This window comes from Tenebrio molitor, chromosome X (assembly GCF_963966145.1).
Source record: "Tenebrio molitor chromosome X, icTenMoli1.1, whole genome shotgun sequence".
In the NCBI taxonomy this organism is placed as follows: domain Eukaryota; kingdom Metazoa; phylum Arthropoda; class Insecta; order Coleoptera; family Tenebrionidae; genus Tenebrio; species Tenebrio molitor.
In genome coordinates, this window is record NC_091055.1 from 8777784 (window position 1) to 8804749 (window position 26966).

Below are 26966 nucleotides of genomic sequence, written 5' to 3' on the forward strand. Positions count from 1 at the left end.
TTGTGTTATGAAGATGTAATTGATTCGTTAATTTTTCAGGTTGAAATCGAAAATATTAAATAATGATTTCTAAAAAGGTTTTTTTAAATGATTATACCACATTTGAAGGTTACACTAATGCAAGCGTTTTGCAACAGATGTCGTGAAAATCGTGAATGAAAATGCACGAACGTCTCATGTCGGTATTTACGGGATTTACACATGAGGTAAGTGAAAGCAAATAAAAATTCCAACTGTAGTCGTTACGCCGTGTTGACCGCTACTCGCGGACAGATGTCAGTGCATGTCGACTTGGCGATTTGACATGTGTTACAGATGTCGCTAGTGAAGGTAAACAAAATTGTTATAAATACTGACAGCTGTCAGTTTCAGAAATTGTGCGCGCTTTGACAATAAAGTGTAGACTACAGACAGTTTAACTTTGTAAGTTGGCATTAGTTGTCAATTAAATTTGATTTAAAAAGTAGCTGCATTGAATTAATTGTTTTGTGTTTGTGGAATGCATCGAAGACTTTTAACTAACAAACAGTGTTCATAATATTTTAATATTTGATTTGTTTTTAAAATGTCGGAACGATTTCGCGTTTCGAAGTCGGAAGATCCAAATAGTATTTTCGGTAAATACAGTGAGTCCCGTATTTCAGAGGATGAAGACCGGGCGACGGAGAAACTGTTACCAACCAACAACGCCAGCCTCAGGAAGACTGCCGGTCAAGGTATATTCCGCCACCGAAATCTACGCCTGTAACGACTAATTTGCCTTGTAATTCTTCGTATTTGTAAGACAGTCGAAAACTGGGTTCGTATAAGGGTATATAGTAGTCTCCCCTCTGATTCCATTATCATTGGAAGGGTTGTTTGTGAGGCGTGTTTTACCCTCCTGTTTCTACCTGTTGTCGATCACGTGTTTACAGGACGAATTTTCTATTTCCGTCAATAAATCTATAAGTACACCGTATCGACTAGTAATATTTAGTTCACGGCCACTTCAGTTTAATTAACAAAGGGTCGGTAAAACAATCTTTCAATGTTTGGATTGATGTGATGTTCACTTTGTTAAAAATCACGCAGGTCGATCAATTCACCTCTGAATTACCATATACATGGTGACCTTTGCGGTAGTCGCAAAATTCCCATCGGGTAAACCGCGTGCGCCCCAATCGGAGGACGCACTTCGCAGAAAACCGCCCTATCGACAGGATGAACGGAGTGGGAATCCGACTCGTGCGAAGATACGAAGATGTGGAAGGTACCGAGACCCCCAAAAATCCCCCTCCAATTTATATTGCACCCCGTAGTTCGCTGTCTGTGATCCACCGTTTAAATTACTGTCATCACGAGCCACTCCACCGACAAAAACCCAATACCAGATTTATTAACCAAGCATCAATCATAGCTATTTGTTGCTCGATGCAAGTTTATTAGCCCCGTCTCGTACTCTCTTGGAGGGATGGTTGTGGCCTTGTCATTGATTAATGTTGTCATCCCCCAAACACCATTTTAAATCAACTTGTCCCCCATCATCACGCCAAATTTGCAATTTCACCGCGGTTTCTTCATTTTATTTTATTTTACCAAATGAATTTTATTTTTAATCAACTTTCACACTTTCGTCACTTTTTCGCTTCTACGCTCTATTTAATTATGGCCCACTTCCCGTTTAACTGGACATTTTTAAACCTTCATTAATTCTCTACTTAGTCCAACCTTTTATCGACTTTGACCTAAGTGGTTGTCCATAACTTCCCTCGATAATTCAATTTAATATTAATTGACGGTTTAGAGTTGTTGTAATGTGGTGCTGGTTTCGGTCTAATTAAATCCACTCCGATGGTCGAGAGTTTTGTTGACGTAAATTTACACCTCTGTTCTAATAACTCCAGTATCGGTTTTATCGGGGATTAGCAGATAGATCTTACAGGTTCAGCTCGACTGTGAAATTGTTATTAAAAATTCCTGATGAAATTTTCCGTCGCAATAAACGCCTCGTTATAGAAGTTGATCGTCATTTTTCCACGTGAAGAATTTCTCTTCCATTACTTCGCCAGTTTTGCTCCCCAATCTATACAAAAAATGTATTTTTCTTCACAACATTATACATCCTCACAATTTTTTTCTTATTTATTTATCTATTCTTAATATATGGCGGCGCTTCACCGTCCAATCTGCACGTACGTTTCCCGGATATTCTCAAATAAAATATGTTACGTTGTATGAAATTATCCTTGTTTATCATACTAGAACATTCTGGAGCATTCCGCTATATTTTCGTATCATTTATCTAATTCGTAGACTCGCGTCGGTACGGAAACTGATACACCTTCAACATTTTTATTTAATTCGCTCGTTTCTATGTTGAAAAAAGATCAGACGGAATTTAACCCGAGAACTTGACAACCGCCTGACAAATTTCACCATTTTAAACACGCAACTTTCAAAATTAAATCGACGCATAAACTACTTCCAGACAGCTACCGTTAAGCCTCGGCTTTCAATTTTTCAATTGGATTTTTAACATTTACCAGTTTTATTTTTGAAACCTCACCGTTCTGCGATGTGATCGCAACTTTTTAATTGACATTCCAGCCGGTGCACCCAATATTCGCACTGTGCATATTGTTTTTGTGCAGGTTTTTATGAACATTAATCAGTATTTTCCACCCCGATGATCTATCGATTGTTGTTGCATTGTCAGATCGGAAGGGCTGGATTATTTCAACCCCTTTGAAAAGCCCCTCCCTTCGACAAAATGAACCAGGTAGGATATTACATGTTATAAAGCATGGATCCGACCAACATCTGCGCCTTTATTTTTCACCCCGCCGTTGCGTAATACCGAGTGACAGAGGGATTAATTTTGCAATACCATTTAAACTCTATGGGATTAAATTCGGGTCGACGGCCGGCACGGGCTGATAATGCAGCCGACGACGTGGTAATTAAATGATTTCAAGTGTTTTGTATTCGAGCATTTTCCCCTTGCAAACGTACGCAGACACTTTTTTACACGCCTTTTATTATACTCGCACACACCTAAATTGCTGTATAAACAAAATACGAACTCATCGGTGTCGGTAATGTTGTGCTATTATTGACTCCAATTCTGTTTTCCTTCACAGGATCTTACGCCGCGCCGATCTCCTACGATTGTTATTCAAAGAAACATGTCGGAGTAGCCGTCTACCTTTCAAAATTACTCTCACCATTTGTTTATATTTGGTTTACGTGATAGCCGGGTCTTTTTATTTTTTGACCAAAACGTTTGCTCCACGAATTTGTAACAGCTGAACAGACGAACGGTTCGATAAATAGAGTTTCGTCGAGTCGCAAGGTTTATTGTCAACACGAGATCTAGGGACTTTATTAACCCTCATCGATCAGAAATTTCGACCACGTTCTTGCCATCACAAAGGTACAACTCACATATCATGTTTCCCTCGAAACCGACATAAAAAGATGCGCGCCTAAATATAACGTGGAATAAAGCAAGGTCTTTTTTCGTTTCTACCGAGCGTTTTCGTTGGAAATGTCAGTTTCCTTGAAAAATTATCCGCAAACTGTTCCGTAAATGTCTGTCATGACGGCGTACGCGATAAAAGTGTTTTGAAATTTATACTGTGTTGGTGCTTATTTGAACAGCACCAGCAATAACAGTTCTATTCCCTGCAACAAATACGATCGCTTATCATTACGTACACGTCCAGAAAAATGTATCGATCGATTGTCGTAAATCAGATCGCATTATTTTTACTATCAGTAGATTTCCTTACGATTGGAATCGAAAAATCTGATCGTTTGTATTTGTCGAATTTGTTCAGTTTTGTACCGTACGAGATTCTTTCAAAAGTTGACTGGTTTGATAGATTGCACAAGGATTTCTACGATCCTTAAACAGTTTTTTCACGACGTTTTCCTTTCCTTTTTTTGCGTGTTTAGATATGGTGTTGAAGCTGACAGTAGACACAATATCTGAGTTTTTCTGTGTTCATTAGAAAAGTACGAGTATATATATCTTCGTAGATGTTTAATTTACGGTGGAATTTTTATTCGAATCTCTCTTCTTGGAAAGCGATTGATTTTGTCGCATTAATTTTGATTTCTCTTTGATTATATTTGTGAAAATCTTTGTGACGGTGGTTCTGGGTTAGGTCATGTTTCACTGTTGACTTTCCCGACTGAGCTTGGTATTTTCTTCCGGGGTGTAAATATTTATAAATTTGTTGAATAGTTATTGAACTAGCACAGTATTTACGAAAATGCGGTGCTGAAAAGTAGAAGATATTCGCGTTTACCATTGTTTCGTATACATTCGGTCAAACAATTCGAATTGCGTTGTTGTGAAAGCTCGACAAGCTAAAGTTTTCCAGGACTGTATTCGTGGTGTCGGTGTGCAAAAAAAAAGGTTCTATTGATCGACAAACTACTGTAAAGAGAGAAGGATGGAACGTAATTAGATTAATAAATAATTTTGTGTTAAGATCGTGATGGTGCTCTAAATCAGTAACAGAAGCTGAAGAATTAATACATGATGGGGTTGGGAAGTGTCGCGTTAATTAGTCTGAAGAGTCGTCAGAGGGTTGATTAAAATGGAATACTGTATGAATGATTAACGAAAAGGCAAATAGATGTACAAAGTGCATGCGATTATAAGTGAAGGATCATCTCAAATCGATTGATATTAATTAATTGGCGCTCGTGAGAGAAGCCATCGAGCAATTTGCCGGGAAATTTAGCTTAAACGTAGGGAAGTTCCGTTTTAGAAAGGAGTCATGTGTAATGTTTGAAATTATTAGTCTTTTTGAAATCTTCTGTGAATTGGGAGCGGAACCGTAAAATTATATAGCAAACATGAACGTAACTTGCTAACCCCACATTATTTCATGAGTCATCAAGGCGATGGTATGCCATACGGTGGCTTTTTATAGCTACTCTTGTTTCGTCGTATAATAACTACATTTTCTCAAATTAAATAAATATCCGTTTCCCGGGGGAAAAGTGAAAATTGCACGGGAAATACGCAAGATTGTAAATTTTCTAGCTGGTAGACAAGCGAACCGGAGCTTTATGCCCTCACGCGTATTATTGACGACGTTTAAAAAGGAAAATTATGAAGATAATTTCCGGTTCGGCCGGATTATTTACGCCAATTATCTTATTACAAGAAAATTCTTGCACTGTTACGGCTCGCCGAATGATCACTACTTTCATTAATAAATAAATGGAATCATGTTTGCTCTAAAAAAATCGATAAACTACATATGGTATGAAACGTCACATGTACAGCACGTTTATCGTATCAATTAAATTGTTTGCGATTAAATTTGCGCTTAAAGCGACAAGTTTAATAAAAGAAAAAAAACAGGGGTGGAGAGTGATTTAATTAAAATGGGGGAAATTAAATGAGTTCTTTCTCTCTACTCGATATAAAATTAGCAACGTGTGTGCCGCTTTGAAATGCCTCTTGCGAATGACTCCCCGAAAAAGCTCGTTTTTTATTAACTAACTCGTTCGCCGTGTTAAACAACGACGCCTGAAGGAAGCATTTCATGAGGAGCCCTGTACGCTTAAAAAAGTAGGTAACATGTTTGCGCCCAGTGGTATAAAATGTGTTTTTGATTAAGCCATATTTATTTTGTTTTGATGTGATAGAATTGGTGGATGCGCCGGAGTTAATTTCCATCGTCAAAGCTTTGTGTTTATCTCAATAAATTGCTAAAGTTCCAAAGTTCCCCGCGAAAATTAATTACTCCTTTATCGAGTGGAATTACATTGTTTAAATTTATTGCTGGTGTTAATGTGATTATTTGTCAAATTGATAATAAAACATTGTTTTGTAATATAAATTCGTGAAACATCACGTAAAAAATAACAGATGCTCGGTCGGTTAGAGATAAATCATAAAATTTTTATTAAGCGAAAATACGCCTGGCAAAGCAGTCTCGCTTTGTGTGTCGTCGTCGGCTTTTAAGTTGCACTTTTTTTAATCCGAAAAAAATATTTTATTAACGATGATTGTGAACGTGTCGATGTGTTTTTGAAGTTGTCGCTTAACGTAGTCCAATTATTTCTGCGTTTGCTGTGATTGTTAAAGAATAATTGGATTTTGCTAATTACAATTCTTCTGTTAATCACGTGCCGTATTCGTTAATGTTAAAATGACTGCCATTACCCGCTCCAATTATAAATCGAGCCTTTACGATGATATCCCTCATTTCACCGACTCTCTTCTAATGTTTATCCAACAATATTTGAACTTTATGATGCCAACCGTTTAGTACCGTTCTGGTTTTTTTTTCATAGTCACCGACAGACATTCATTTTTCTTTATTGTTATGTCATCTTTTGTACTGTATCATTTTTTTTCCAAAAGGTACGATTTTACTTTGATCTTATACAATTTGTTTTAAATTGTGCAATTCATTTTATATTTTTTACCGTCACTGCTACTGATGTGTAAGTATGTTTTTTCCATTGTCTTTGATTAATTTACACACAATTTGCACTTTAATTAAACTGTCGTAACCAAATGTGGTCATATTTAATTTTGCCTTGGGATTTGAAATATAAAGAAGCCACTTTTTTATCACGGGGGGAAAACCAGATTCTTAAATAATGAAAATTTATTTGTTTAAAAACGTTTTACTTTCGGTTGCTATGTTTACAGACCAGAACCAAATTTACTTTTAAGATACGCCTAATTAAGATCGCGTTTGATTCAATATTGACTTATTTAGTGTGTTTCTCAATAACTCGGTGGATACACATAAGTACATATTATCTCCGGTTTTATTGTTACTCACACAAGAGTAAAAACCATTAATGTGGTTATTAGACTGCACAATACAGGGTGGCCCAACGATAACGAAACAGGTATCTTTTGTGACACTTTACTCAATTTTTCCTAAAAACAGCCGGACCCGAAAGTGGAGGTGCACTTTACCCTTAGAATTTTAAATGGCAAGGGGTGTCAAAAGACCTACCACTTAAGTCCCAAGAATTTGCTTTATATCTACATACAGCATGATCAACAATGACTAAGTCTGTTGACAATGAAGCAATTGAAAAATATTGGTGTTTTTCTGTTTCGTAATTGGCAGTGACCGGATGTTTTAACTTGACACGACATTTAAAAAAAAATTGGTTATGTCGGGTATGTTTATGCTATTACAAAAATGACCCTTTGATGGTAAACGTCAAATTCTCCTGTCAACTCTGTCAAAGCTGACAACCGGAAATGCGTTTAGATTACAGTGGTACCAAAATCATTCAAATTTTCATTGCTACCAACAGACTCAGTCATTCTTGATCACGTTGTATTAGTCCATACCTAAGATTAGTGTATTAATCCGTAAAAATTCTCATCAAGTAATCAGAGTAATCATTAATCATTACAAGAAATGTTCAAAGTGACCGCCGTTATTGTCAATAATGCCACTCTTTCCAGCATACCTTTGCTATTGCGAATTGTTGTGGGAGCATTTTCCTTCAGTTGTATCAGTTGGGATCGAATACATGTAGGTACCACCAAAAGAAGAAGCCGCACGGAAATTCTCTTGGCACGAGGAGCACTCCCGCACAGTTCACAATATGTATTCACAATTCGAAAACCAACGCACCATTTTCACAAAATTTTAGTTTAAATCACAGAATCAACACGTAAACACCTGCCTTTTGGAGTCGGATAAAACTAACTAAAAATGTAATCGTCTCTTGTCTCTACCTCGGCCGCAGAGCGAAAAAACTTTATTCTAAAAACATGATGTTTTGCGCTGATTTTACAAAAACTATTATTTCACGGTCACTGTCATTGGGTTAAATAACTAGAAAATAGATAGTTCGTTAATTTATGGGGCGGGAGAGGTAAAATACTGAAATGAAAATTAGATTTCGAAAAAATGGTACATAACAATTTTGTTGTTCTTAACGAGACCGGTTAAAATTAATGTACATACTTATTTCTGTGACACGTTGTATATAGGGTCTATCAGAACTGGCGGACCAAAATAATACGGTGTAATCATCATCTTCTGGGAATAATATTTAAAAATATCCATCCTCATTGGATTTTAAAATAAGAACGTTTTTAATTGACCAATCGCGTATAGATATAAAATTACCTTAAAAAATTATATTAGTAACTATCGAAAAAAATTTGATTGTTGCAAAGACATAGTTGAATATTATGTCATGATAAATTATTTCTGACAATTACAAAAGTCATTAATAAAAACGCTTAATGTTTACTTCTTCAGAATATTTTGATATGCTTGTCTTATATGGACAGTGTAATGACAGTGCCACAGTTGCTGCTCAAGAGTAGGCAGTTCGTTTTCCCAATAGGGAACGTCCTAGCAGAAATACTATAACCTGAAAAATACTATAACCTAAAAACGTCCGTCATTACTCATTACACGAATAATGCGGATACCCAACAATGCATATAAACTAAGCAAAAATGAATAGGGAATTCCACATTTTTTCTTGGAAAGCAAAGTAATTGTCCCAATCCTCCCACGTATTCTTAAACACTAGATAAATTTAAAATGTAACAAATACTTGAAACATTACATTTAATATGTATATTTATACCTTTCTAACACATTTCATTACACATTTTAAACTGTATTTATACAAAATTCAAAAAAGGAAAAATTCCCTATTTATTTTTGCCTAGTTTACATAATTTGAAATGCATCCATAGTTACAAATAAAGCAGGAAAACTAATTTATAGGTAACTTAACATCAACAACAGGATTGGTCAGTTTAAATTGCTTCTTTCCCAATCCCAATCACTATTTAAGATAGATTTTTTTTGAATATTTTTCCTATTATTCCCAGAAGATGATGAATTCACCGTATTATTTTGGTCCGCCAGTTCTGATAGACCCTGTATACAGCAGTGTTTTTATTTTTACTCCGGGTAAAGATAAGCACCCGCCCCACGACACGTCTCTTTCGTTTTTGTTGAGCCATCCCGTATAATTATTGCATCAAAACTTTGCAGTTTCACTAGTTGATATCGATCTAATAAAATTTTCAAATTGGTCGTACAGAAATAGTTACACTTGATATTCGAGTGTCGGATTTTACAATTTCATTCGTTCCGCGAAACCTTTGTTCATATTTCAAATTTTAAATAAGTATGCTAATCGAATTGGATTCTTGTTTAATAAATTGTACTATGGCAAGAGATTATTTAAAGTTACCGAAAAGTTAATTAGTTACGCGGGCAGTGAACCTACACTTTAATTAAATGTCATTACAATTATTCATTTTGGAACAGACTTGAGAACGAAGCAGAATGGACACTTTTCGATGAGCAGGCTCCGATTAGAAAATCTATACAAAAACTGTCGGACATTACAATTTGATACTTATTATTCAAAAATATTTGATGCATTTCTTCTGTGTCAATTTTTTGTTCGTTTGTTACAATGAGGTAAGTGGGCGAAGAAATCCAAGTCGCCCACAAAGTTTCGCTGTCGATCTGTTCCGCTGTTATTTTCCTCGAGTTAGGGTGTAAGTGTCAATATAAAAATACTTCATTTACCGGGGATATTTAATTACTCTCGCTTTGAGGGTGGGGATATTGTGTCCGCTTGAGTTTGAAAATCTTCCATTAAATTTTCTGCTGTGAAACTCAAACAGGGGCGTCAGAAGAAAATTTCGTGCTTTTTACCACCTCTTCTGTACTTGAAACAATTTCCAATTCCGCAGCACATAAATAAAGCAAACAACGTGGGACTGAGTGAGCCTCCTTGCTTAATTCCTTCAAGTTTCTTCTCTTCTCCCTACTAAATTATTTCTATACCCATTTTCCTCATTGTTTGCCGTTATACTGTCACAACTCTCACTTTTTATGATCATTGTTCTTTCAGAGATACACGTTTTCGTGGTCTTTTCTCAGTTTTTTCTTCCACATAACTGGCTTTTACTATCTTATTTGTGTTAGAATTTTTCGAGCAATTCATTTTCATCTCGTCTCGAGTCGGCCGTGTTTTCATCAGTTGTCGTGAGTCCGTTTTAATGAAGACGGCAGTATTAAGAAGTTCGTTAGGGTATTCGAAAATACTAAAGACACGAGGGCGACATCAATAGCCAATTTTATAACACTTTGCGCTAAACTGATTAGCGTTTCCTTAGGTAGAGGTCTCATAAATTCAATTCGTTTTAAAGTTTAAATATTGTTAAGCTGAGAAACAGCACTTTTCTAATTGATCATTAATTATTCAAAAGCTGTCGGAAAGATTTGTTGACTGAAACGCCAAATTTGTCACATTAGCGAAAATCGTTTAACCGCCTCCGGATCAGGATCGATAATGGCACGATAATATTAACACAAAATTTCATGAAAAATTCGGTCAAGGTTTTAGCTTCAGGGTCGCGTGGTAAATAATTCATGAATAGATAAGGGGGTAGTGAAAGATTGCTTTTTACCACTTTTGACGGCTCGATTTTATTGCTCCCGCATCTTCTTGAGCCGCTCTCTCCTCCCTCAAGATTCGGGTTCTTATTAATTTTAATGTTTTCATCTGGCACACAGTAATTGGTGTAAATTTAAAGATAAAGTCAAAATTCATCACGTGAAAATTATCGGCGCCAAGAGACAATTAGTTTAAATATTTGTTCGAATTTCAAATGATCTCCCATTATTGGTTGTTTGTGTAGACTTTGAACTGTAATTTCTGGCAAGTTGATTTTACCCAATCCAAGATTTTGGAAGAGAAAAAAAAAACAGTTCGTGGTTAGTTGCATTATGGCTAAGAAGTCATCGATCATTGGTGAGTAGAAAATAAATTAAATAAGTTCCAGCGGCAACGGTAGAATAAGGAATGAGTTAAGTTAGGAGTGGAAAAATAATTAATTCCTCCCGTTCAGTTGGTCAGTTTGTTGCGAACTTTCACTCCATGTACTGAATTTTCCAAACTCCATGTCAAAGGTGGCAGGTGTCGTGACTCCTAAGATCACTTGTTTATCGCAGACCAAAGTTTTTATTTTTAATGAGGAGTGGAAGTAATTTGTGACAGTATCTAAAAATGGAAAGTAATACGGTTTTGTTAAATCTGTTTTTCCATCGCATTCTTGCGAGCACGCAACTTTGCAATATTTCTATGGTTTTAACATCAACAGGTGATGTTTGACTATTCGAGTGCCAAACACAACCACTCAATCTCGCTTAAAACAACCATCACCGCTCTTGTTTACTATTAATTATGGGATTAATTTTGATTGATTTATGTCGAAGAATTAAAGACTTAAATTTAGCCCCGCTTTTATCCGAGCCTATAATTCAAGCGAAAACCAACCCTTCGTCTGTTCTCATTTTTCCGAACTGTATTACCCGGAATAATCCGGAAGGGTTATAGTTAATCAATATTTACACTTGCACCGTTTTTACGCAACGTTTGTCATCAACAAGAAGTCGACCAAATTAACCATCACCTTCCGTGCACTTCCACAAAAGTCTAGTTGATTTTGTGACCAGCTTCTGTACAAGATTACGACACTTAACACCGTTTTATTACCGTGGTTTCGGCTAGCTATCTTTAGTAATTATTAAGGAACCGCTTGTCAAATCAAATAAACACCAACCGTTTAACACGTAGTCGTAAAGTGTGACCATAATAAACAATGCAAATCGTGTTAGCTTTTAATAGTTTCATTATTTATTTAAAGTGATTTAAAAGAATTGTGTTATCCGTGTTGGCGCTCAGCGCATATATTTATTATTGGTTTATAATTTAAGCCTTATTCCCCCGAGATAAATTAATTTAACAACAACCAAATCGGTTATTCGATTTTCACGTAGGCTTGTTTATGTTATTTTCTATAGAGGCTTTGGAAACTAATTTGAATTTGCTTTTCCAATAGCTTTTACTCGTGAAAATTGTGTTTTCTGCACAATACTCGACGGACCATTTGTCCGCCCCGTTATACAACAGAAGTGTATCAATCAGACCTTTTTGACGAGGACAGATAGGGTATGAGTTATTTAAAATTTTCCTCTCCGTTGGGACTTTAGCCCAATTTATAATTCACATCGTGTCAAATTTTCACTGAATGAATCAAAATAAAGCGAAAGACCGTTGGTAATTATGAGAACGCCGAAACGGCCGGCCCAGTTTTAACGGAGCTTTTAGACTTGGAAATTTTATTGTACTTCTCCGTCTGGATAATTCGAATATGGGTTTTTAAGTTCGCCAGTCGCAATCCCCAGAGTCATTAGTTCTAAAATTCTCACCGCTACCTCTCCAAAGTCCACACAAAATTTTAGAATTTGCCGAGTGTAAGTTTCCCGAAAAAAAATTACACATTCGCCACTTCATCATTAAATCCCTTCGGATAAAATAAAGCGTTGCAACAAATTTCAAAAGTTTGCTTGTTAAAAATATTGGAAATGGAGGACTTTTCAAGGACTGATTGACGTTTAATTAATTTTTCTAATGAAACCACGAGATTATTTTGTCATTTCAGTTCAATATTTCTTTTAAACTTTGCCGAATCTATTTTTTTATGGTAAATTTGGGAGTGACGTTTTATATCACTCGTAAGAAGTCGAATAAAATGTTAAATTCAACAATTTAATAGTGACGGCTCTACTAAAACGTTGTTAGTGTCACTTTCAAATATACGGCTCGATATCATTTCTAGTCAAAATGAGTTAGAGTTAATAGAGCTGAAAATAGTACTGGTAGGAATACATTTCCAAGGTTTATTGATAGGGGGAAAATGGTTATACAAATGCCTCGTCATTCATTTTAGCTTGTATTGTAGTAATGAGTGTTTGGTGTGTAAATAAAAATATTTTCCTGTTTCTCAGCTTGAAATTCTAATGCAAATTAGTGTTTCGGTTTCCTACATTTTAAATGTAAATAAAGCCTGATAAGAAGCACACAATAATGTAAATCTGTTATTTTTTACTTAACAGATTATGATAATATTTACTTTACAAATGTCCTTTAATTAGGAGCCACAAATTGCTAATTTGAATAATTTAAATGTAGGGGTAATTATAACTTTGGTTTCAAGTAAATTTAAACCGTGTTATTCCATACTTGCTGTGATAATTAATCTGAAACATTTTTTTTTTAATTAAATAAAACTGTTTTATTTTGCAACGCTAATAGCAAACAATTATTAAGAAATTATCTATTATCCATAAGGATATATAATTCAAAAATCAGTGCAGATTCTATCGGAGATGAAATCAATAATTCTTGATTTGCCAGGAAACGTGAAAAGGCAAAAATGAATTGACTTGCAGAATTTTAAAAGCTACCGTTAATTTGGTTTTAAATGAGATGAAAAACTTTATTTTTGCTTCCTCAATAGCAGCTTGACGTCTGTTTCAAAAACACCTGTTGGTTTTAAAAATCTGAGTAGCAGCAAAGTAACGTAATGCGTTCTCATTAATTTTTGATTTATTAAATAATTCTCGAACACAAACAAACTCTTTGAAATATTGGAAGTGTTGGTGTAACTTAACATTATTCGAATTTGACGCATCCACCCTTCTACCCCACTCCTTTGTTCATTACCACTCGGGAGTGGTAATGGAGGGACCAGACATTACTTTTTCGATTTCCTCCGTGTCGTTTAGTTCATTACTTTTGGTTGTCCTTCGTGTTCAGTTCTCTTTTTTAATTTTCTTTTTATTTATTCCATTCAATGGTAAGCACTCTTCGTTTCATCTGGCGGTGAGTAATCCTTTACCTCATCATCTTTTCTTTATTTTTCGCTTGGTCGAATTCATTCATTTTTTCGTTTCGCTGTCTCAACGTTTCCATTTTTTTTTAAACGTGGTCACTTCCATTTCTTTTCCATTCATATTCGCAATTGTCATTTATTCTGACTGTGCCCAAACATCAAAGCTTATCAACGTGTCTTTATTTTTGAAAATCGAAAGTGTCAACTGACATTAAATGTGGACACTAAATTAGGACTCCGTAAAATAAACGGAATGAAATTTGCGCCAGACAATTGTCATAAATGAAAATAAATCATTTAATATTTTAAAAAGGGGATATAATGAGGAGAACCACAACAGTTCACCTCTTATCTTCACCACAAGAAGACCTACAAAATATAAGCACAACACCGTGTCGAATATTGGACAGGAGTCAATTTACATTCTATAGGCCTCTCAGGCACCATTACCACAGTCTAATGGCAACAAAGTGTAGAGTGTAAAGGTTACAAGATCACTCGGCTAGGGAATGTCGTCTCTTTCACCCGCATATACACAGTGTTTTAATTATAATCACAAAATACTAATTTCACGCTTCCAGAAAATTTAGTTTATTATGATTTTTGAAAAATAAACTTCGTTCAAAATTGCTCGAGTCATTTTTCGCACGTCTTTTCTCATCAACACTTAATTTTTAGCGAATTCCAAAATTATTGATCATATCTGTTCATCGACGCTTGCAAAATTAGACCTTGGCTCCTACTCAATATTTTTTTGAGTACGACAAAATTGATGTTTTGATGGTTAATTCTGGAATTTGAATGTGTGACTTTCTTTGAGAGACGTATTGATTTAAAAACTTCATGCGCTCATCTCATTTCTGATACGTTCTCCAGAATTTTTTATCAGACGTATTACAGAAAGACGCTGTTCAATTCTTAGATTGTTGCCTACATTTTACATTAAAAATCGAGATTTTTTTTAGCCTCATTAGTACAGAATGATGTTATTAACGATGCATCGAAAAAATTCTGTATTTTTTTTGTAGGCCGTTCTATGCTAAACATCTCGATGAGAAACATTTTTTACGCAAAAGGCTCACTAATGAAAAGGAAATATTCGAGACAAGATAAAAAAAATGGTATAAATATAAGCAGTAATCGACCGTTTAATGAAAAGGAACCGACGAAAATATTCCATCCCATTATTGTTATTGTAAATTCCTGAAACATGGATCGTTTGGTCGTATTATTGTGGCACAATAAAAAGACGGTTTGTTGTATTAATCGCCTTTGTTGGTTGATAAGATAACAATGTTTGATTGCAGTTGGTAGCATTTAAACGTAGCTTTCAACTTGCGGCTTTATACATATCATAGTCAAGTTCGATTCCAGTCCGAATTATGTGGTGTTATTGATCAACAAAATTAACGTCGATAGAACGGAAAGTTGAATTGGAAAATGGCACTAAAGAGCGTAATTAATTAAGCCGTCATTAGAAAAAGTTAAACAAATTAATTTAGCAAAATTGGTACGGCAAGGGTTGAAATAATTAAAAAATAATTGACTGTATCATTTAGTTTGAAGTTGAAGAGATTTTGTCAAATTAAAAGAGATTGCTTGCGTTCCACCTCCCACTCGGTCTGCTATCGGGGTTCTGTTGCCTCTTAAATTTCGAATTTTTAAGGGTGTCGTTTTTACTGGGTATTAAGTTCTCAATGTCACATTTAATAAGTTTGATGCCCTAAATAGAGAATTTTAGAATATTCTGTATACTCACTCTCACAAAGCGGACTAATTCGTTGTGATTTTTTAACTTTTAATTGGGACATTCACTGAAAACATTTTTACATCATTAGTCTTGACTTTATTGCAAATCGTTTCACAGCGAACTTTACCAGCAATAAACGTCAGTAATCACATAAAGTATCTAGGTACTTAACATTAACGGATAAGGCTTTGAAAATGACAATAAAAGATAATTACAACATACTGCAATAACTGATCAAAATATGTACTTGCATAAGTCGTTGCGTTACCGGTAAGTATTATTATACTCGTTGTTTCATCGACTAACATACATATTTTTAATAAACGTAGGGAGGGCAAATATTCGCTGTACAATTGGTGTTTTTCACTTTTATTGAGCGTCATCTACCCATATTTCGTGTAACTTTCGTGCAATTTTCAAAAAAAATATAATTTTTAAATATGAACATTAATCTTAATTTAATTGTGGACCCGTCCCGACGTCTTTATCTTGCATAATAAGACCTAATACATATTCATAACACTAAGAGCGCCTACTTTAAATACCAAAAATATTGGTTTAAGTTGTGTAAATGTTAATGTTGAAACCCATTTGTGTGATGTCTTGATGGAAAGAACGGCAAAATTATACAATCTTCAAAGTTATTCTAATTTGCGACCAAGTTTGGACACTGTTTGTCTTAATAAAGTCGGCAAAATGTAGAAACTTTCAAATCGAGTTGTTTTACTTTTATTCATCGGTTTGCATAAAAAGTTTGAAAGAGTATTTTTTCGCGATGTGTGTCGAGTTTGTGAAATTGATTTTATTTTTGTGAAATTCGTTGTTACGTGGCACGAAGGCGACGAAATAGAGCTAGGAGCTAAACACGATTCATGTGTCATTCCTTTGTATGAGGAGTTATGCAAATTTCACTGTTTCTGGTCCTTTGTTAAGCTTTAAGGTGACGGATCTAGGTATCAAATAATATTACATCGGAATATAAGATGTGCAGTTCTAAAACCAGTCCATTGAAAGTTTGTTTCGACGGCTTCATCTTGTTACGTCGCAAAAAAAGGTAATCTTTACGAATGATTATCGAACAAACCGTGACTGTGTGAATAGTCTCGAATGCGGAATAAGAATAATCAAATATCAGTATTTGAGTATTTGTAACATGTATAGAATTTAAAAACGAAGGTGAACTTTGGGTAAACGTGAGTGGGAACCAATCGTGGAAAGCTTAAAAGCTACTGAAATGTAATGTACAAAGAGCGAACATTTTACCCTAAAATGTCTATATAATAAACAGCTTGGGCGAGTAATGGAATATATAGTAGGCAACCTTTGAATTAGACATCTAAAGAACCCGACGCTCATTACATCATGTTTCATTTGGAAAATTTCATCTCCCACCGAGAGGAATATTGTCGTTCGATGGGAGGTGTGAAATCAATAAAAATTTATCGCAAAATGCGGTAGGTACAGGTCTGGCCAACGTTCGAATCTAAATTGCAAAAGTTTATAAGTGATCAAAAGCTCGACTAGACTCGCTTCCACAACATCATTGATCAGATAGAAACAATAGCTAGCGGCTCCTCTTTCCGGCCTTTAATCTCGGAGAGATATTTAGGTTATTAAGTTTATTGTCATTATTACACCGATTACATGCGAATTCCGCACCGAATGTCTGAGTTATGCACATTTTCTGCGCCATCTGCAGGATGATCAGAAATATTTCCGGAAAACCGAACAGCTGAAAAAATATTATTATGATCGCCGGCATTTATGATGCACAACAATTCAATCCAAAAACAGATTTCGAATTTCTGAAAGTTCCGACACTTTGTTACTGCACGCATTTCTCACTACGGCGACGTTAAATGCAAATTTTCGCATTAGATAGTAATCAAAATCTCGTTACTCATTGCTTTATTGACAGCAGCGGCAAAATCGATGAAAATTTATTGCGAAATTATTGTTACAACGCTATGTCGAAAAAAGTTGTTAAGGTAGGCCTCGAAATGTAGGATCATGTCTAAACTTATTTCTTGAATGTCACTCAGCTGTCAGTTTAATGACATCGCTATCAATTTTTACGGTAGACGATTTTTTTTCGTGATCTGTCCTAATGGGTTTTCTTGAAGCTTTTTGACCGAAAAAAATGTATAAATTCGCTCAAGTCGTTTATGATCAAGTGAAAAATTTTGGTCGGGATTAATTTTAAAATTGGCTGTGTCGACTAAAAACTAGTATTATTAGGTTGTGATTTAGTAAGAGGCGCGAAATCAATAAGGTTTATCGGTGAATTCGTGGTAAAATAGGTGTATCCGAAGATCGAGTCTAGATTGCGGGAACAGAAGTGATCAACAGGATCCTGATATATTAAGTCCTTTAATACGACAGCATTTCTGATTAGAAGGGAATAATACCCTGCGGTTCTTTGTCTTCTAATGTTAGAACGTGTAGGAGGATGTGAGCAAAGTTGGTTGAAATTTTGTCGCGATCTCGAGAAATCGAAATGTGGGTGGATGGGTTTTCATGCTCGTGTGCCTCGAGTTCCAAACTGAAGGGTAGGTCGTAGGACTCGTAGGTATGCTAAAATTTTTGGTAATTTTATACATTTTCAAGTGTACGTGACATAAAAGACCTACGACTGGCAAAATTAAATGAAAACGTTTCTTACGTATATATCCGCATTCCGTCCTGGTCCTGCGATATTGTTCGACGAAGCTTGAAGTCTTTCGAATCTTATCACATTCTACCACCTTTCGAGGATGGCCATCAGATCAGGTGATTGTTTATTTATTGGCATTGTGAGAAATGTTTAAGTAACCGTGTAAAATAACGTTGTTAATAAACTGCGTTCGGGTCGGTGGAGGATTCGGTGATTTCTTGGTGAAACTGATGGTGGGTAAAAGAACAATGAAGTTTGCGAGTGCAGAACTACTCGTAGTTTGTTATAGTTGAGATTGTGCGGGTCAATATCGAAGATGACCCATCCCGGTGGGGGCAGAAATTCGGTTGATTTCGAGGTAATAAGAAGCGGCGGCTCGGGCAGTTTACGTCGTCCAGGCGGGCGTCCGGAAAGGAGGGTCTCGGCGACTTCGTCGAGAAGACATGGAATTGGAGCACGCAGCCGGAGTTCGGGAGCACGGGAGTTCAGGAGCTGTGGTACAGGAGCAGGATTGGCCCCGGATCCGGGCCCGGGGTCCGGGGCGGGGGCGGTATCGGGATCCGGGCTGACGGCGGCGGCAGGGATGCTGCGCTGGACTCAGCTTCAGTAACTCGGCGGCGGCAGCGGCGGTCGGAGTCGCGCTTCGTGCTGGAGTTGGCCCTCGATCAGCGCACTCGGTGAATGCCGGCCACCCGCCATGTCCGCTCCCGCTGGCGAAGATGACTGCAAGGTCCCAGCGTCCCCTGCTGCCAAGCCGGTCGCCGATGGCCACTGCTCTCCACCGAAAGGAACAGGTACTGTGGGGGCGCCGGCCCGGGGCCGCGGTACCCGTATCGATTGCCACCGCCCAGCCTCAGCCACGGTGCTCGGCTAACCTACATTCGCTCCGGCCTTGCCCCGGCCCGATCGCCCCGATATCGATCTTGTTCTTCAGATCGCGCCCCAACACACCTGGACGTCGGTGTCGACGATAACGCGCTGCGCAACGCTAAGACCTACGCTAACCTGTTCCGCGTGCACCGACTACATCGCGCGCGACGCGGCCACCAACCGCGTGCTCTCTTCTACTCCGCCGCCCCCACATCCATCTCCGAACACATCGGATCTCGATCCTGAAAGCGCTCACCTCTTTCACGTTAAATACCATACCTCCCGGCCACCGACACGCACATACCGAACCCGCGAAAGAATTTTCCATATATTTTCACCCCTTTCACACCCCACAATGCACGACCGAAAAAATGCTGCCGTCAGCGACATATCCTTTGTCTCGATAACCATTCCCATTACATAAGTGCCCCGCTTCACTCAAATCAGAACCTGATGCTTAATTTACAAAAAAAAAATCCGTCAATTATTATGCCGCTCACAAATTCGATTATAAATATAGCGTTGCGGCCCCACTATGTAATTAAAACAAAATGATTCTGTTAAAAAACGTTTAAGCCAATTAATTTCTGGGTCAATCAAGCCGAACTAAATTAATTGTCATGTTGAGACTTAACAAATTAACGCCTCGCTTAATAACTTTGTTATCGCAAATTTTATTGGCAATATAACAAAACTCTTTTATATATACCACCCTTCTCCGATAAACAGATTATGTTTATATTTTCGAAGAAATCATACACACTGTTTTTTTTTTGCAATTCATGCTATGCAATAAATGATGTACAATTACCCAAAATTACACATTTGAAAAACTACGTTCAAAATAAACTGTGCGAATTCTTGAACTAAAGCGGGAAACGACACGCCGATAAATACTCACCGAAAAATCAATATTTATAGGATAGAGTCCTTTGATAGAGCTTTTTGGGATATGTTGGCAAATAAACGAGCACAATATTTACCCGAGTAGCTTCTGCCGCTCCGTAATGAGGCCTCATTAAGCTCTGCAAATGACAATTTTGTTGAATTTTACAATTATCAACTAATTATAACGACAACTTCTAAAAATAACCCCTCCCAATGACTAATTTGTAACGCCATTAATTTAAATTCAGTCTTTTATCTCTCAGTTTGCGTTTACAATTTTCATACACTTTTAATAAAATTAGGTAAATTAGATTGTTTCTTAAAAGGTCCGGAATGCCTTTGTATAAATCAAAATATGTACTTTGAGAACTCCCTTGTATTTATTTGAATTGTTTGCATACCTTGAATATTCCAGAATTTAATAACATTACGCAAATTTGCGTTCGTAAAGAAACAGAATAAACGTCGTCGAAGAATTTATTATTTTACCTAACTCGACAGCTTTTTTATTAAACCGATGCTTTCTTTTCGAAAAAAAAAAAAAACAGCAGCTTTAATTACAGAATCAGACTCGAGGGAGCTGACGGCTATTTGCGATATACAAATATTGCCTGTAGTCTCGTAAAGTTCGCTTCTAGACCAGAGGAAATTGAAAAGATTCGATTCACGGCTACAGAAAATGCGTACTATTTAAAAAATATAGGTACTTCATCATTTTTGAAACGCCGTAAAATATCTTTATATTGGAAAATTACATTACTTAACGTAACTAAGAAAATCAACACTCTAAAATGGCATTTCATTCCTAGACCAAAGAAAAATTGGGCGCTTCAGAAAATTGTTACAGAACAACATGAAATGTCTAAATTTGTTTAAAACATTTTTAAAACGGGTCTCGCAAAATGACCTGAAATTAGGGCACGTCGGATTAACATACATGTTTTTATAAAATTGTTGTTAGTTCTGATTAATCATTAATATAAATAAGTATACCTTTTCGTTAAAATAGTGTATTACATATTTGATTAATGTACCTATACTTACGTGAAATGTGTGTTTTAATAAATATTTTCAACTTTTTACGGTGCAAAATTTATTAAAATAATTTGTGTTTTTGTTAAGTTATGTCAATTGTCAACACTATTTGACCAAATTTTGATGAAATAAATTTGAACCAAAAATCTGATGAATTTTTGGTGAGTAGGTAATTCTGATGAGACCATTTCACCTGGAGGTGGCATCATCGACGGTCAACGCCATTTTGCAATTTGTGTTGTGATTTGATTGTGTGCGTAATGTTTTGGTAGGTAAGTTTCTATTTTTAATTGTTATCGTTCCGTAATGTGTTATTAGTGTTTTTGATAATTTATGATACGCAAGTCTATGTAATTAACTCCAAAAATAGAAAAGTAAAATCAAAAACAAGTTATAAAAAGTAAATGTGTATACTAGGGCTTTACGGTTTAACTGATTAAGGCTCAGTTAGTTAACTCTCCGATAAATACAAAAAGCATGTAATGTAATTGGTGACTTTCTAGCGTTTCTATAACAACGCTTGATTTAACGGGACTTTTAGTTGTTGGGCCGTTTCAGAAACCCGGCGTTAACCAGTTAAAAGTGTTAACTAATTGTTAATCGGTAACTAATTTAGAAAATTAAATAAGGGCTGCATGGTTTAACCCGATTAATTCGCTAACTGTTAAACTCGTTCTGTTATTATCGTTAACTTGGTTAATTAATTATGCTGGTCAGTTTAGTTTCAACAAGAATATTTTATGAAACTACGAAATTCGTTAGATATACAGGATGTTATGGAAGTGCACGTCATAAATTTAATCATCAATAGAACTCTTTAAAATAAAACTTATTTTTTACATTTTTCTAACCCCTAATTTGACACTTCGCTCATAACAGTCTTTACTGTTTTTCATTCGAGTATTTTAATCGAGTAATTCGTTTTTCGTGCTTCGTTATCAATAGGTGTGTAAACACATGAGCGGGTATGAATTTTAGGGTTCAAATTATATTTAATTTTAACTCTGTTTGGAAGAATTTGCGGAAAAAATGATAAAGAAAAGAAACGGTTATTTTAACGAGCCCTATTTGTGGTTAAATGTATTACGTAGGTTAACCAGTAAATTTTTTTGGCCACTTTTGAACTTTAGCGTGTGTTTTTTGTAACCGGTTTAGCGATCGGTTAGTTAACCAGGCTAACTGATTTTTAACCAGTAAAAGCGGTTACCTTGGTTATTTAACGGGTAAACCGGTTATAGAGCCAAACCTACCAGTAAAATTAACTAGCTTATCCTATTTGACGAATTAAATTCAGCGATGTATGATTTAACTGATTTAACCTGGTTAGTTCACTAGCCGACGGTTACAACCGATATTCTATGATGACTAACTTGCAAATATAGATTATTATGGTTTAGTTCAACAATAATTTGTTAAACTACGAAATTCGTTAAGTATATTCTACTATTCAATTGATTAACCAATTAATTTGACCAATTAAATAGGTTAACCAGTCAATTTCTTTGGCCACTGTGGCCCTTTATCTACTTTTTAACGGGTTTAACCATCAGTTAATTTAACAAGTTAAACCAGTTAAATCGTGCAGCCCTAGTGTATACACGTACTTAAAATCATTGGGTAAGGGTGGAATCCAAGATTTGTGATCCGATGTCCGAATCTCAATTCTGGATAGTTTAGGATCTGCATTATGGGGAACGAATATCTTTAGAATTTACTTTAATATAAAATGATTTGTGTTATAGGAACACCTTATGGAGACGCTTGGATGATTTGACAACGAACGCAATGTTACTCTTGCAAATGACATCGATGAAAAGAAAAGTGTACTGAAGAATGCTATCCTAGAGATGAAAACGACAGTTACTCAGATGGAAACAAGAATGACTCAAATGACAGAAGTGATTAGACAGCAGCACCGAGCCAATATTACCACAGAACTACAAGATGAAGTACAACGTCAGCTAAGTGGCAAATTTACGAAAGCTGCTGAGTTTCTGGGATCACCCACTCCTTCAGTGCTTCATGGTGAATGACACTTGTCATGGAGAAGATTTTAGCGTTAGAGTGATCCAAGTTTCCGTTGTTAAGGCAATGGTTAATTCACACTGTTTATTCTTGAATTGTTTCATAATTAGCATTAAAATAAGAACACATTTCTTAATAAATTAATAGTTTTCAATCCCATTCGTTTGAATGTTCCACATTCCTAGATTCTAATGGTAATGAAAATGCAGATAAAAAATGATAATTTTCTTCTTAAAGTACAAAAGAAGTGTAATTGTCCATGTGATTTCGACATATGAATGTTTTTTTGTTTTCCAATAACACAATTATTATTGAGAAATCCAAAATTCTTTTACGTGCGTTAGAAGTGGCTCATCTCCACATAATATTCAGCTCGCCCATACGTGGACCATGGGTACCGTTCAACTCACATTTTGGTTTCACTTTATTAACACATTTCTGCTTACATTCCAACAACGGTTCTTACTGATTTAAAATAACTGAGAAATGTAATGGCTGAAAAAGAAATTCTGTTTATTGCTTAGCGTTAAATAAATACAAAACACTATAGTTTAGTGACAATACGGAACTGGAAAGCAACTGAAGCTGACGATGTATGCTCCAGAAATCTATATCTGCTGTTGCAGCCATTTTAAGTATTTAGAAAAAAATTCGCCGATTTTTACGTAGCCAATTTTACAATGGTCTAGAAACGAAATATTATTTTGTAACACTTATTTTTGTCAGTTATTTATTATATAAATAAACATGGAGATCTAACATTTTTTTAATTTTCTAATTTATAAAACAGTACCTATGTTTAAAAAATATTTCGGCATTTTGATGTGAAAAGTGTCCAATCCGTTGCGGTCTCGGAGTAAAATGTCGTTTTGGGAGATCTTTTTTTTAAACAAATTTGGAAATTTTTAATGTCTTTTCAATCTTCCCAAAGTCCTCCGGTCCAGGGGTAACATTTACGTGTTCACTATCGCCTTTAAGCTTACGTCGCATTTTAACGAATAGTCGATACGATAAATTGCGAAATGAATCTGAGAAGAGGGTGGAGATTCTTGTTTGTAGGTCATGCCTCGATGCAAACTTTGACCTAGAAAATCGCAGGGGCTAAAACGGTCTGAAGTGCACCGCATGTGGCGCATTTTTCCTGGCGGGGGCTAAATGATTCGAATAATCGAGTAATGAAAACAGGGTGCCCATTACTCAATTAGTGTCTGTTTGGGATGATGTCGTCGTTTTCGCTACATGTTTGCCTAGGTCTTCCTTAATCCTCCTCTGGGGTTGCCGGATTGGATCGATGAGCCTGCGTAAGGCTCTAGCGGCCACGAAAGAGAACACGTCGATTTCGAATAAGTTTTTATATTTCGTGATATGCATGCCCTCACTAACAAGGTCTGTTCCGCCCCAATAATTCGAACGCGAATAAATCATCGTAATTTAAGATGGGCTCCATAATCTGTCCCTGTATCGATCGTGCCATTTTTAGATTAGATAATAGACGTTCCATATGCATTTTTATTTGTGTTTTCCTAAACCTATTACGGATTGGTACTGTTCCGTTTATTGTTCCGCTAATCCGAGCTAGGGCTGTCGCTCCTTCCGCGTCTCCCAAGGGAAAGCCCTTTTTGTAATCCTTTATTTGTGTTCACGATAGAACCGATTCGCGGTGGTTTCCACAATAAAACCCGACGAAAGCGTTAAATTAATCCAACAAGTTGGCCTGTACATTGTCCAGATTTGTCATAATTGAATTAGGTACTTGTGTCGGCGCGCGTGGGTTCTTTAATAAAAAAAAAAGCGGCATGCAGACCCACAGGGGAAAGTTGCTAACAACCTGGAATGAGATTAAAACAGTCCGCTTTTCTGTACATTTCCATAATTAAAATTATTTGCTTTCGTAATGGAAACTAATTATAATTCTGCAAGACTCGTGATGCCACGTTAGAAACCCGTCCAATCTTGTCACTTTGTATATCTTTTAAATTGATACATACAAATTAAATTAGAAACACCGATCTACGTTACAGTTGCGTAAATGCCGCGGAATAATTTTAACCGCGTCAAAAATATATTTCTTAAATGGTTATCGTTGTCAACATTTATATATATATAAAAAAAACTTATATTTATGGGACAGTTTTACCTAAACAAGTTGTCATTAAATTTAATTGGCGGCCTGTATTTTTTTTGCAGAAAATTTAACAGAATTGATCACCTCCTGTCCAACGCTCAAAACCGATCGCAATAATTTCAACTATGTATTTATCGACACGAAATTTCAACGTTAGAAATGTGTCTCGCACGACTCCCCCAAAAATAATTTGTGTTATATTCGTCAGATTTACGCCAAACCAAAGCAAAATTCTAAATCGAGTTGGACACATAAATTCAATCCCGACGGAAGACGGCATTTTCTTCGTCATCTAAAATGGGAAAGATTTATACGTGGATTAATTAACTTTAATAATTAAATTGGTTATATTAGCGCCGCTGTTACTCTTTCTCTTTCATCTCACACTGCCGCTAACAGAGAAAACTCATTCTTTGGTAAACAATTAGGGAGTCTTCCAGTTGATTAAAATCATGGGTGAATGAAGGCTGATCGTCCGTTCATAATTATTTAGATTGAACGAGATTTGATCCCGAACTCTTTCTAGCTTATTCGTGCTAACAGTGGGATATGAATACGCACACTTGAATCGGTTTCGCTCTTAATTTAGCAAGATTATTCTTCTGGTCTGCATCCAAACTCATCTTTTATTCACAATCGATCACTTACAATCAATTAAAATACTTGAAATACGACGTTCGACTCATTGAAAAATATTTATGCATTCTGAGGTGTGACTGCAAAAACAACTTATTGCAGATAGTGTATATCCCCAATTGCATTTTCCTGCGGTTTTCGTTTTGTAATATCGCGAATCGTTTGCGCATTATAAATTGTATTGTATCGATTTATTCCACGTACGCTGTTTTGACGGCGACAAATAGATTTCAGTTTTATTTATTAGATGGGAACGTTTATTGTTCGGTGAATTTGTTCAGGTGTATTTGAATAAATAAAAGATTAATATTGTTCGGTTCTGATACTTTAAAAATACAACATCGGAGGGGGGATTAAAATTTACGAAGATGCCGATAGCGAGAATTGTGAACAAATTGTTTATGTCGCGTTTAACAAATTCACCTTCGCTCCTTTCAAAGGCTTCGTCGCAACTCCTCGCATCACAATAGATTTTACCATAAAAGTGTCAAGGATTACGGGCCATAATTCATCCGTTTATTTCCGATTGTCACTTCCCTTCTGTATTCTAAAACTTACCTTTTACTTCTTAATGATGTACAGATCTGCATACCTACTGATGGAACTAAATTTCCTACTAATGTCAAAAATGATAAGACACACAATCTTAATCCAATAATCTGAACGTTGATACGCGTAAGTAAATGGTAAACAGAGTTTCATTAAGGAGGATCAACTCCAGTTTTGCTATCTTGGGAGAAATGGATCAATGCCAGCGCAATAAAAATAAATCAAAATACAGAATATACACAGAAATAAACTTTCCTTTTGTGTAGTCAACACTTTCTTGCGAATCATCGCTTTCCTTAAAGTATTTGCAAATTTGGTGTAATTTGGCCCGGAGGGGTTTCGCTCCACTTTCAGTCAACTTATTAATAAGTTTGGCATTAACGAGAAGTTGGGTAGACTCAATTTCGACACATTTAATGTTTTATTTGTGTCTGATTGGATAAACAAAGAAATTTTCTTTTCTTATTTCAGTAATCCAAAGGTGTGCCAGTACAAAAATGTATCATTTCTATTTAGAACGTGCACCACATGTAAGCTAGGATTAGATGTCTCGGCCTAATCTAGAGATTACACTAATTGCTATACGATTGCTTCAATATTGTTATTTAATATCGTGTATTGGGGATTATGGTACATAATCCCTCCAGGCCTGACTCATATTTTTTTTATTACATAACTTGTATATTTATTCTGTAATTGTACGTCACAAATCGGTATTTTTGACATT

The 26966-nt window shown here is 36.0% G+C and overlaps 1 protein-coding gene across 1 annotated transcript in view; it reads left to right on the plus strand.

Moving 5' to 3' along the window:
- The first annotated feature begins 365 nt into the window (after positions 1-365).
- The window catches only part of kcc (solute carrier family 12 member kcc), a 33210-nt gene continuing 6609 nt past the window's right edge, over positions 366-26966 (plus strand). The window contains exon 1 of the mRNA XM_069060516.1: positions 366-716. Within this exon, the coding sequence (XP_068916617.1) occupies positions 566-716 (151 nt within the window). The 5' untranslated portion in view covers positions 366-565. The remainder of the gene's footprint in view (positions 717-26966) is intronic.